A 12,849-nucleotide genomic window follows, 5' to 3' on the forward strand; every position below is an offset into this window, starting at 1 on the left:
CTCAGTGTGCAACAACACCAGGTAGCTGACTATCCCACCAGAGATGTTAAGACGTAAAATCTCTCCATCCCTGTCCGTTTCTTTTCACTCTGACTGACTGTCCCGAGCATACTGACATCTGCAGGGCACAACTCGCTTCACTCATCCTGCAGCCTTTTACAAAAATCAGCTCTGCAGTGTGGAGTGTGAGCTGCTCGGTCCTTCCTGCAACATTCAGGAGATATTTATGACAAAGTTCCTCTCCTTCATCTTCCAACTCCGCGTCAGATTAGTTCTAAAAAGCAAGAATCACATTGACGTGATTGTTGATCAGCTGAAATGTGGTTTTTATTTTGTTTGCTTTTGTCTTTTGTGTTTACTTTGGTTGTGACAAAGTTGCACAACCACAAAAAGTTTTAATGTTTCAGTATTTAATTTTTCTTTAATAAAATAAAAAGAAAAATCATAACATAACCAAACTTTGGAAGAAATCATTGTAGATGTTCACAAAGTTCTCTGGAGTGTTTGAAACAACAGTGGAGTTACTGGAAACAGCACAAAAAGACAAACCACACAATGGATTTCTGGTCTTTTCTGACAACTTGTGACTTTTGTGCTGCAAAAGGAGCTCTTTTGAATCCCTCATGAAGCTTAAATGAAGAGTTTTTCCCTGGTGACTGTGAGTCTTTGTCAGCGTTTCTCTCTGCACACATGAAGCATTGTTTCGTCTGAGGGAAACAAGAGAATGTCAGTTTAACTGAAGCGCAGTACTCACAGTGACAGTCTCTGTGCCACAAACGTCTTCGTACCAACGTCTTTTAGTCTCTTAGTGAGGTTTAATATGCAGCAACACAAAGATAACTTCAATGGGATTCATGCCTCCCAATAAATATAACATCTGAAACTGATTAAATCATTTTTCTTTAAAAAAAAAAAAAAATCAATAAAAACATTCAGTGAGCACATTTCAGTCTGCATCAGTGGTGATGGTGTGTTTCAGCTGTCTCAAACAGGAAATATGATCAACATTAAATTTCATAGCCCATAAAGCTTTTATCCAATCATGTGTTGTGACATCAAATAGTCACATAACCTGCCGTCCAATCAAATATTCCCGATCTGTGATGCCGCGCCCATCGCTCCTCCCGCCTCATCCTGCATAGTCATGGTGCTTGCTCTGGATGCAGTTGTCATGGAGATGGAGAAGAGCTCAGCGTCCACTAGTGGCACTGTTACCATGGAAATCTCCACCGCTGCAACGGTCTCAGTGGTGCGGGCAGAACCGGAGGAGTTTGTTCAGCTTCACGGGCAGCACCGCTCCGGAGCCGCATTCCTGCACAGAAACTATCGGATGCTGATCGTGATAGGAGAGATTTCCACCGACCATCACCTGGAAGCTGCCAGGAAGCAGATCATACAAGGTAAACCAGCCGAGACGCCTGGGATCCTGCAGCTCTCTTCACTTCTACTAAATACTAAATTAAATCTACAGTATTTATCACAAACTGAATTTCTGTGTGTTAAAACTCCATTTTCATTAAAGATTAGTTTTTCATTCTTTACAAAGTACAAATACCACATTGTGCAGATTACCGTAGCAGGTCGAAGTTTAATCTAAACGTATTCCTCTTACATAATTTAAAGTGCTTTAACCTAATAGCAGCCAAAGAGGAAATAATTCAAAATTATGCAATTATTTTTAATAATGCAACATATCTTAACCAAAGGCACATCAGGATCTTTTTAATGATGTAATATGTCAATGTGGCATCACTTTTAACACACGCTGAATGCTGCAACATCATGTGTTATGTGCATTTAATAATGTCCTCATAGAAAGATCTTGAGCCCTTCATCACCAGATGTTCTGTTTTCGCTGACATAGTAGAATACAGTGAAAAAATTACCTGAAACATGCATAAACCATAAACCAAAATCCATAAAAATGGAGCAAAGTTGATTCTACGGAAGCAGAAAGCTGCCAAGCTCACGTGTCTTTTTACCAGTTTTCTCCTGATGATGAGATAAAATATCTAAAACTTCATTTTCCTCCAGATAGCAGATTATTCAGAGGCACAGTTGTGACTGTCTGGTCCGTCACAGACCCAATCTGAACCTTCAGTCAGACTCAGACTCAGTCCTAGTGAGAAGTTAGACTCATAGCAGCCTAACATGCACGTCTGTGCACGGTGGGAGGAAGCTGGGAATCAAATCAATCAAAATCAAAGATACTTTATTAATCCCAAAGGGAAAAGTTCAGAGTTCTAGTTCAAGAACAGCTCGTACAAGATTTGACAGAAAGACAACCAACATTTATGACATAGATCGACAGGTCTGAAACGAACTTTGGCCCCGCAGCCAGCTCTACCGACGGCGCCTTACAACAGATAAGAACAGAGGTCCGTTAGGATCAGTAGGATCAAGGGTAAAAAAAACAGGTACCATCAAACTGTGCCACAGGAGGGCGCAGTCTGGAGAGACAAAAGAAAACACCTTTCGTACACACAAGCACAAAGTCAAACGAAGACAACAGTCCAGAAAGGTGGTGAGTCAGAGGGTAAAGGAAGGGTACAATGGAGGAGGACAGAGCGTCAATGAACATCCCATTCCTTTCTCAGGGGGGTTGTGCCGGCCCAAGGCCGCTGGGAAGGCAAATCCAGATATGATTGTTGTTTGAGTTTCAGGCTAGGAAAATATTTTGCCCTCGGCCTTGAGTCCATGACTGGTCTCACATGCTGGCTGCTCCAAACAGCCTGATGGCGGTCAATTTCCACTGATACGAGCAAACATCTGTTCAGTGCTGGAATCAATTCTGCGGACCAGCTCTGGAACCGCCACCAGTTTGCCAGTTTGGGCCAGAGTGGCATCCTGCTTACGGCCGAGGTCAACGCATGAGTCCGTGCATTGCTAGCTCGGCACGTTCCGCTACAGAATTCAGTCAGCCTGCCAGTATCTCACGGGTCTTCAAGTAGATCAGAAATCCGCCATCGTCAATCAGCAGAATCCCGATCACCAATAATCCAAAGATGTAAACTTCCTCCATGTCCTCAGAGGACAGAACCGCCAGACACATTGGTCGCCACCTGGCCCGTGAGTCCTTTCCAGCCGGAAGCGTCCCTTCAGGACATGGGTGCTCCCCTCTGCCCGATCTCTGGGTTGAAAAAATTTGATAGATTGCGTTAAGAGACCAGCTGATCAGGCAGGATGTAAATTTTTCAGAAAGAAGAGATGTACAGTGAGTCTCAGAGGCAGACTGGACAAAGAAGCGGGCCAGAAAGGAAGGAGGGGGAGAAACAGAAGAGCAGAGAAAAAAGCCTCCGCCTTTGTTGAGAGCAGAGCTTGCCTCCCAGGCAAACACGGGGAGAAACTCTACACAGCTTCCCTCACAAACCTTCCTGTTCTCAATGGAAATACATAAGTAGCCTACGAACATCGCTGAATTGGATTTTGCTGAGAGTTTTTTTTGGTGCTACTGGAAGCGGCACTGGTTTCCAGTCTAACTGCTGCAGGAATCAAGGACCTGCACGCTCTGCTCCTTCAACGTGGATGAAGGTTAGCCATCATCTGTCCAAACTCCTCAGCTGGTGGGTCAGAGGTTGTGTCCGCTGCTGGATGTCTCAGTGCAGTCAAGTTCCATCCGTAACGGTTTAATACATCCGATTTTACTCTTATCAAGTCCGACAAAAGCTGAAACTGCGACGTGTCCGACGGTTTTGTTTCACCACCATTCACAGAATTACACAAACACACCAGCCCCTCCCCCGAACTGGCTCAATTTTAGACGGTGAAACCAGGTGTAGCAGAGTATCCACTAACCTTTTGAGCCCACTTTCATCATCGCACCATCGTTAAAAAACAAACTTCATTTTCTTGAGATAACGATAAAAGCAGAATAATATGATTGGCTGCTCTCAGCTTCCGTAGCTTCAGCTCCTCCGCTCTACCAAATAAATCTGGATAATCTATAAATGCCCATTCAATTTGGACATTTTTCAATTGATGCCCCTGTTTTGCTTCAGTCTTTTTAAGGAAATATTTGAGTGTCGCCATGCAGGAAGTCGTTAAATTCATTACAAGCTTTTGCTTCCTTAAAGATTTCTTCCCCTCCGTGGGAAACTGAGCAGAAAATATAAATCTGTCCTCTTTAAGATAAGAGGATGATCCTGTCTGTTGTTTGTGTTGTCTTTGTTGTAAAACCAGGTCTGTGCTCCTGGAACGTCGACCTCTCCGTTTTAGACCTGAATAAGGAGCTGCAGCTGTTCGAGACCAGACACACGGCCCAGTTTTCCTCACAGGTCAAAGGTCAGTCCGCATTGATGGAAACACATACTGCGTCGTGCACATTGAATGTTTCTGTCTTTTCCTGCCTGCAGACGGTTAGTGTCTTCATGCTGTGTGGAAGTAGCGGATGACTGTTCATGCAGCGAGTCTGCAGAGACAATCTTGTGACAATCTAGTGTTTTGTTTCTTCCAAATTAAGCCTTTCAATGATCCCCCCCCCACCCGTTCAGAGGACACTGTTGTGTCGTGATGAGTAATCTATGAGAAGACGTCTAAATGAAGGTCAAACTGAGACAGATTTCGAGCGAAATCCTGGATACAAAGATCGTACTAAAAGCGATTGACATTAATAAATGTGTTCAAATAAAAACTGAACCAGATCCGCTCAGTTTAGTGTGAAGTTCAGGAAGAAGCGGATATTTTACAGATGTGGATAAAATCACTCTGAGCAGCTGTTTTGTTGCCCCAAGTTCAGTATTTTTGTCGTGTGTTCACGCCAAACACGATTGGTGTGAAAGTGTTACAGTACATGAATAAATCTGATCTGTAGGATCAGATCATACCCAAGCCGGACCAAATTAAAGACACACACCCAATCATTCATGATCTATCTGTCATGCACTCTGATAGATAATGCACACACCCCCCACAAACCCACAACTTTACACAGTAAACAAAATCTGACAGCTAATATAAGGCTTGATGTTGCCGTTGGGAAGCTATATCTGGGGGAGATATGACCTATCCATGACAACAGAGGCCACAAGGACCACCGCAGCCATTAGGCTGCAGCGCAGGAACCCAACAACCACCCAGACAAGGGCGGTCCCTGCAGCAGCAACACTGCAGACAGAAGCAGGAGAAACCTTTTGCGTGCAGGATCCCAAGGAGAAACACAAAGTAAAAAATTAAGTAAAACAATCAAATAAACCTAAAAATAATGAGGGGGCGAGGGAAAAAAGGATAATAAAAAGGTTATGAGCAAGAAGTATAAAATATGTAAAATAAAACAGTAAAACCAGAACAGAGCAAGCTAAGTAAACATGTTGTGCTTAAAATAAGATACCTCACATGTGCAAATTCATCCGCCGGACTGCTGTTTTATGTGTTTAACAGCACAGATGTTCGCCTCTGGTTTGCATGAAGCCACAAGTGTTTCTGCCATCAAGTCAAGTATAGAAAAATGAAAACCAGAACTCAAATAAAAATGGCAAAAATAAAAAGACTAAAATGGAATAAAAACAGTAAAACATGATTGTTCTATGAAATAAAACAAAAGAGTGATTGCACGAGGAACAAAGACATTTGCTCACTTTACCTCCATCATCACAGCAGGCATTTTTTTTTTACCTGGAGAGCCGAAGCCAGGAGTGCCCAAATCCAGTCCTGGAGATCTACCATCCTGCAACCTTTAGATGCAACCCCTGTCCAGCACAGCTGAGTCAAATAGCTGAATTCCTCTTCTGCATGTCATCCAGCTCTGCAGAGGCCTGCTAACGAGCCATTTATCTGATCCAGGTGTGTTGGAGAAGGGTTGCACCTAAAAACAGCAGGATGGTAGATCTCCAGGACCGGACTTGGGCACCCCTGGCCTTTGCTGAACAGAAAGACGACTTGCATTCTTCCACATCTGGAGAAACAGCAGGGAGGGTTTGGGGGAACAGTAAATTGGAGGGAAGGTAACCAAAAGTCTCTAAAGTTTATTAATAAATGTAAAACCAAATGTTTAATGTTTAATAAAAACCTTGTAGTCATAAGGATTTAATAAAAAGAAATAAAACAGTGAAAAGGAAACATAAAGATGAACATCTTGCTGTTTGTGTGTCCTCTCACGCCTTATATGTGGAGCCAGTTGTGCATAATTTCCTGTTGCATCATCAAGTTCCTGCCTTGATCCACCCAGGATGCATAAACTCCCAGCGTCTTTCTTTTAACACACACACCAACATGCTTCCCTGTGAAAATGGCCAGCTGAGATGATGTTTTTGGTGCTTTTTGTCTCCAAACCAGCCATGTTTTGAGTCTCGCTGTCTTGTTTGGGCTGCAGTTTTTATGTCTGATGGTTAATGCACGTGTGTCTTCTCAGTGTTGCCTCTGTTGGACTTCTGTAACTGTTTAGCTTTCTCAGTACAGCAACAGGCCGTTCCTGTATGTGATGGTTTTACCGATGCACAGAGAGACCTGAGTCCTGCTGGAGGGTCAGATATGTGGTCTGAGCTGCAGTTCAGCCTCTGTTGTTTTGTTTTTTGGTCAAACACTCAGGATTATTTAGATCTGGAAACCATGAGAGGTGCATGCTGAAGCAGAAAAACTTGACTTTGCTTCCGTTTTGCTTGAATTGTGCTGGTCCTCTGGATGAGCTTGCATCCTCTGGATGAGTGTCTGTCATCAGATAACACAGTAACTTGCTGACACACTGTGATTCCCAGAGACATTGAAGCTGCCCAGAAAATATTTTAGAAAACCTCCTTTAGCTTGTTTGGAGTGGCTGAAAGTGTGTTTGTTTCTAAAGGCCTAAAAAGACAAGAACATTTGCAGAAAAACAAGGAATTTCTTCTTTACACTCAGATCTGTGGAAGAACTTGTGGAGCGAACAGCGTTTTTGTTTCAGCTGGTTTTATTTGGACTAATCTGCAAATCTGCCATAGTTTAAACGAGATGTCTGACATGAAAAGGCTGTGACAAGGTTTATAATGGTGTTTTACATCTATATGCACAACAAAAACATGAGACAGGCAAATATTTCCTCTTTACTGGTGCAGCAGGGACGCAGGTTGGGCTTTAACTGGACTTTCTAACCCCTTCATTCATTCAAAGGAAGCAGAGACATGAAATTCCAGTGTATATAGGAGTATAAAGTCTCCTCTCGACGCAGGCAGCTGATTTACCTCCCAGCTCCTCCTGCACCTCTGCATTAGATTAAAAGTAAAGAAAATGGATTTGTTTATTTGTTTTCTTTGAGTTTGCACTTTAAAGTGGAACTATTCTGTGCATTTCAGGCTAATTTATTTTTTATTTCTGAGACCAGAAGGGCTGGGATTGATCGAGTTATTGTCACAAATGGCTTTATTTACTTCAGACCGACCCTCTCCGTAGGCTGTCAGATCAGCCTGCGGGCAAAACGAGTGGATTGAGACTCTTCCGCATTAAGCCCCGCCTCCCGCCACTGCACTACATCGGGAGCGCGCACCGCACCTGCTTTCACCGTCATTGTAACATCTCATAAACAGAAGGATTAGGCTCATATGAACTCAGTTAAATACAATGTCAACACATAGCATACAGCCCTACATGTTGGAACCTGAATCAGAGCCTGAAAACGAAGTGGAAAACAGCAACCCACAGCAAGGAATGCAGCAGGATGTCTCTCTTTGGTAAACTCACCAGCCATCGTTGGAAATAACTTTATCCCACGTTTTCCACCCGCCTGATGTATTTGTACATGCCCTTGTTAACCAGTAGAAGGTAACCAATCACCGAACCTTATCCCCCGGGACGTCACAAGGATTTCCAAGTAGAAAAAACTTTTTAAAAGTTTTTCGTCGCCATGGAAACCGAACTGAAAGAGTGCTGGAACTCAAACTCAAACTCAAACATGCGTTTAGGTGATAAAAAACAGTGTCGTTCACATGTCTGATGAGGATTCAACACTGTAACACTGTAGAAAGCTCAGAAAACTTGAAATACCATCATAGGAACCCTTTAAAAGTAACAGTAGAACATAGAGAAAAAAAGTAAGAGGAAATGATAGACAATACGCGTAAAATAATATTATAAATTACAGTACTGGGGAGCTTGGAAACCCTATCAGGGCTTATCGAGAACCTCACCATAATCTAAATACAAAAATAAATTAAGTAATTGATTAAACCAGGTAAAGGAAATACATACAATGAAGCATAAAAAAACAACTAAAAAACAAACAAGCATTAAATGCAAAAATATTACAAATAAAATAAATATAAAGTAGAGCACAATTTAACACGATCCCACTGCAAATAGATGTTCCTTCAAATTCTTTTTGTATAATAATTCAGAAGGTGATATGTCTAACAAGGTGATGTATTAATTCCATAAATGGACCCCTCTGAATTTAATGGAAAATAGACTTCTAGTGGTGTGACAAAGTGGGGAAGAAGCTTAGATTGCCTGGTATTTTTCTGGAAACAATATTTAAATTATGTTGGAAGTACTATTGGAATTGATAAGGAAGTGTGTGACCCAAATACTGGACTTCGTAGAGAAAAATACATCTTTCTACAATGTTTATATTATAAACTGTCTAGATGTTCGCTTTAGTAAGTCGAATAACAGACCTATCAGTATGGTTGGAACGAGTGTTTATTCTGATGAAACATTTCTGAATTAAATAGAGTTTATTTAGGTAAGTGGGATAGCTGCTTGCCCAGACAATGTTGCAACACAGAAGGATGTATAAGACTATAATATAATGTTAATAAGCCAGATCTGTTAAGGTATTTGAACACATTTCTGATAATTCCCAGATTTTTGGACATTGTTTTAGATATAAAATCGATATATTCTTTCCAAGAGCACTTCTCATCAACATATACACCCAAGAAACAAGTGGAGTATACTCTCTGTATTTCTATTCCATCAATGGATATTTCAGCATCATCAATTTTCTTCTCGCCAGCAAAAATCTTATAGTTTGTTTTCTTTATATTCAGTGATAATTTATTTAGCTGGAAGCATTTTGAATTAAAGTTTTAAAATGCTTATGGGAAAGAAACTGGATGGAAGACAAAGTGAAGGGTGTTGTGACTTATTTGAAGAGTGACTGAGGTGTTAAAGACCATTCTTAATTCATGGGTTAATTAATAGAGGTTCAAGTTAAATGTTTGACTGAAATAATTTGATGATTTAATAGTTAGGAAAAATGAATCTGTTCCAGAGCTTGGACATAGGCTAGTGCGCCCAGATTTGTTTTTGAGAACTTCATTACCCACAAAGCATATGGGTCAGGAACGCTTTGCTTCTATGGTTTTTTTTTGGCGCAAACGGGAAGTAGTAATGAATAACAAGAAAAAGTGGAGTCGAAGATTTTTCTCTGTACCTGTGATCTAAGAGTTCACTAAAAAACGTTCAACCGCAAGCCAGAGTCTCGTCCCATCCTTTTTTTTGATGCAGTTCGCATGCACTGCAACAACAAAGGGAAGCTGCAACAGATGATCCTGCTGACCAGCTGAATATCAACATTAGACCATAATAATGCTGCTATAGTGTACATAAAGTTGTTTTTTCCTGTTTTAACTTGATTAATTGATTGTGCACATGACGCAGTGACATGGAGAATAAGAAACTGTGGAGCACAGCTAAAATGTTTACGATTGATGCTATTGATTATTCTGTCTTTGATTATTGCATCGATGTCTCCCGCTGCTCACATCGACTGAAGTCTTAAACCTTCTGCACAGACATGGAAATGGAGCCAGCCTTTTTCTGTTCGTGGGTTTTCATTGTGACATGTTTTCTATCCTATTTTCCCTTTTTACTAATGTTAGTGTGGATTTTTGCATTTAGACGTCCAGTCACCATTTTTCTAATATTTCTTGCCTAACCAGCATCTTATCAGTGATTATTCTACTTTATCTATGACCCTCATCATTATACAGTCATGCTCACTCAGGTGCACCCCCCACCCCCCTGCGCTCCCATCAGATGTCACGGAAACTGCTTGAAACTGACAAAAAAAAGAGTAAATAATAATCAAATGAAAATCTTGATGCTCCTTTGAAGTAATCACAGTATTCAGGTGTTTCCTGCACCTGTCAGTCAGACTTCTGTACCTGTCTGCAGGTGTTCTGGCCCTGTTGGGACTGGGCTTCTTCCTCTTCTTCTTAGATTTTTATTATTATTATGATTATTATTATAATATCATGATTATTTATTATCATTTATTATTCTTATTATTCTTATTATTCTTATTATTATTATTATTATTATTATTATTATTATTATTATTGTCATTATTGTCATTATTATAATCATTATTAATAATATTATTATTAGGGTCCGAGCCATACAAAGTATGGCAAGGCCCTATTGTTGTTGTTGTTATTATTATTATTATTATTATTATTATTATTATTATTATTATTATTATTATTAATAATAATAATAATAATAATAATAATAATAATAATAATAATAATAATAATAATAATAATATTATCATCATCATCATCATCATCATTATTATTATTAATATTTTTATTGTTATTATGATTATTATCTATTAGAATTTTTATTAATATTGTCATTATTGTTATGGTTATTATGAATATTATTATTATTATTTTCAGCCACAGCTCCAATGCAGTGCCTCTTTTCAATTAAAGTTTTGCAAATTTAAATTTATGATTGTTATTTTGTTCAGTTTCTAGTGATTTGAGTGGCTGTTGTAAATCAGCCTTTTCTCTAATAGGAAGCTGTCAGTCCCCTTGAACACGACTATTTTTTTTATCACGGCTTTCTGATCTGACTTTTATTTGGATTCATGCTTTTGGGAACTTTTCCATTTCCTGCCTGCGCTCCTGTTTTTGTACATATAATTAAAGACTTCATCTGATTTATTCCCCGGTCTCTGGTGTACTATATTTGGATCATATAGTTAAAAGACTTGACAATAATCTTGCTGCACGCAAAAACAGTCACCGTGGTGCAACCGTTCCCCCGACAGGATTCATCTTAACCTGAAGCACCACCTGCTTAACCTCTAACTTCACCTTCTCATCCAAGCATTTACATGACAAGCATGTCTCTATTTTGTCTGCTTAGAGCTTCCTATTTCACTTTAAACAGCTTATTTGTCCATTTTCATCCTGAAACAACCATTTTTCTCCTCTTTCACACATTATTATCGCTGCCATCCCCCTCTCTAAGACCACACTGCTGTCAAAACCAAAAATATCTCTTTGTATTTTAAAGGACTGATAATCTGCATCGGATCTGCTCTGGATGCAGACCGCACCTGGACCGCTAAAGAAAGCGATGGCTCAGACTGCATTAATAATAGACAAAGAAGAAGAAATCTGTAGGCTCAGATGAAGTTTTCAGAGATGCTAATCAGTGAATGGAAGAATTGCAGTATAATTTCCCCTGAGTCAAAACACATTTCATAAAGTCAGTCCTCTTATTTCATCTTAAAGAGAATCAGCTGACAGCGATCAGGATAAAAGTCTAGGCATCGCCTGCAAACAGGCGACTATTAAAATGCAGTTTAGCATCTTAAAGCTGCTTTTTTCATCCTAATCATTAAAAAAGAACAGCAAAATGTATTTCTGAACGTTTGCATGTAGAAGGAGATAATCTTCTTGTGTGAGCTCTTATTGACATCCGTGGTTTCAGTGAAAATAAATGAAGCTCAGATCAATGTTCTGCATCCAGGCGGGGGAGGAGCAGTGATCCTGGGTGTGAACGTAACGTAAGATACCACGTTGTTACTGGAAAATCAACATTTGACCCTGCATTTGCAAAGACAGCAATATATTTATGATTTCAGGCCAGTAGAGAACGTGTCTGATGGGATGGAGCTCCAGTTCGGCTGCTGCTGGACGAGCCGGGATGAAACATGGGTTCAGTGTTGCTTACAGCCTGCAAAGGTCACATTGATCTGGTTCAGGCATGAGAGATGTCTGCAAGGAGAAGGGATTCCCTTCAATCAGGAAGACATTTCTTTTGCTGTGGTTCTCAAAGAGCACGGGGGTCCCCGAGGCTTTGACTGTTCGGAGCCAGTGGGATTTAAATTCATCCACACAAAGAGTTGAGGTGTATTTTCTTAAGTTTCTTTTAATATTTGGGTGTTTTGGGAGTCAGACAGAAAGCATATTTCATGCAGCTAAACCAAACATGGCTTCAACATGGTGGAGGGTCCACAGCCTTCTGCTAGATGCATGAGGAGTCCTAAAGGAACATAGACTGGGAACCACTGTGCTCGTGTCTCTCCTGCAACATGCCAACATTCAGAGGGGTTTTAGACCCTAACACTCACCGTGTGTTGGCTGGACGAGCAGCCACGCCGGCCGCGCTACAGCTCCTCCGCGTCTGTGCCTGGAATACTGATACGCAGCAGCTGTGGGAGTGCACAGTCATCATGGCTGACAAGCTCAAACACAAAGAAAAATCCAGAAGAAACAAGTAAAGATAAACTGTAACTTCCAGGACGGGACAACTGACTGCTTTATCCCCTTTTTACCTAGTTTAATATACAACGTTGATCATTAGTGACTGATTTATGTTCGTTCATCAGCAGGATGAATCCTGGAAACATGAACCGTCTGGCCTGAGAAAATAACTGGAAACAGAAACCAAAAACAACCACAGGATAAACATTCATTCTAAAGAGTATCATGATACAATAATGGTAATAAAAAACAAATAAGATGTTAAAATGACGTAAATAAAACCCCAGCACATCACATGCTGTATTACAGCTTGTCAGTATTTACCAAAAATAAACCAAGTCTTTCTGCTTCCTTATGAGCAGGATGGATGCAGGCAGGTGGTGTTGATCACATGGAGCTTGATTAGCGGATCATCATCAGTCTGAACATCTGTAAAGATGCT

At 40.4% G+C, this 12,849-nt stretch overlaps 1 protein-coding gene across 1 annotated transcript in view; it reads left to right on the forward strand.

Annotated features, from left to right (window-relative positions):
* Positions 1-1,144: 1,144 nt before the first annotated feature.
* The window catches only part of map1aa (microtubule-associated protein 1Aa), a gene marked incomplete at both ends in the record, with an annotated part of 60,133 nt that continues 48,428 nt past the window's right edge, over positions 1,145-12,849 (forward strand). The window contains 2 exons of the mRNA XM_079245667.1: positions 1,145-1,400; positions 4,180-4,281. Of these exons, the coding sequence (XP_079101793.1) occupies positions 1,145-1,400; positions 4,180-4,281 (358 nt within the window). The remainder of the gene's footprint in view (positions 1,401-4,179; positions 4,282-12,849) is intronic.

The sequence above is a fragment of the Telmatherina bonti genome, assembly GCF_933228915.1.
Source record: "Telmatherina bonti genome assembly, chromosome: 1".
In the NCBI taxonomy this organism is placed as follows: domain Eukaryota; kingdom Metazoa; phylum Chordata; class Actinopteri; order Atheriniformes; family Telmatherinidae; genus Telmatherina; species Telmatherina bonti.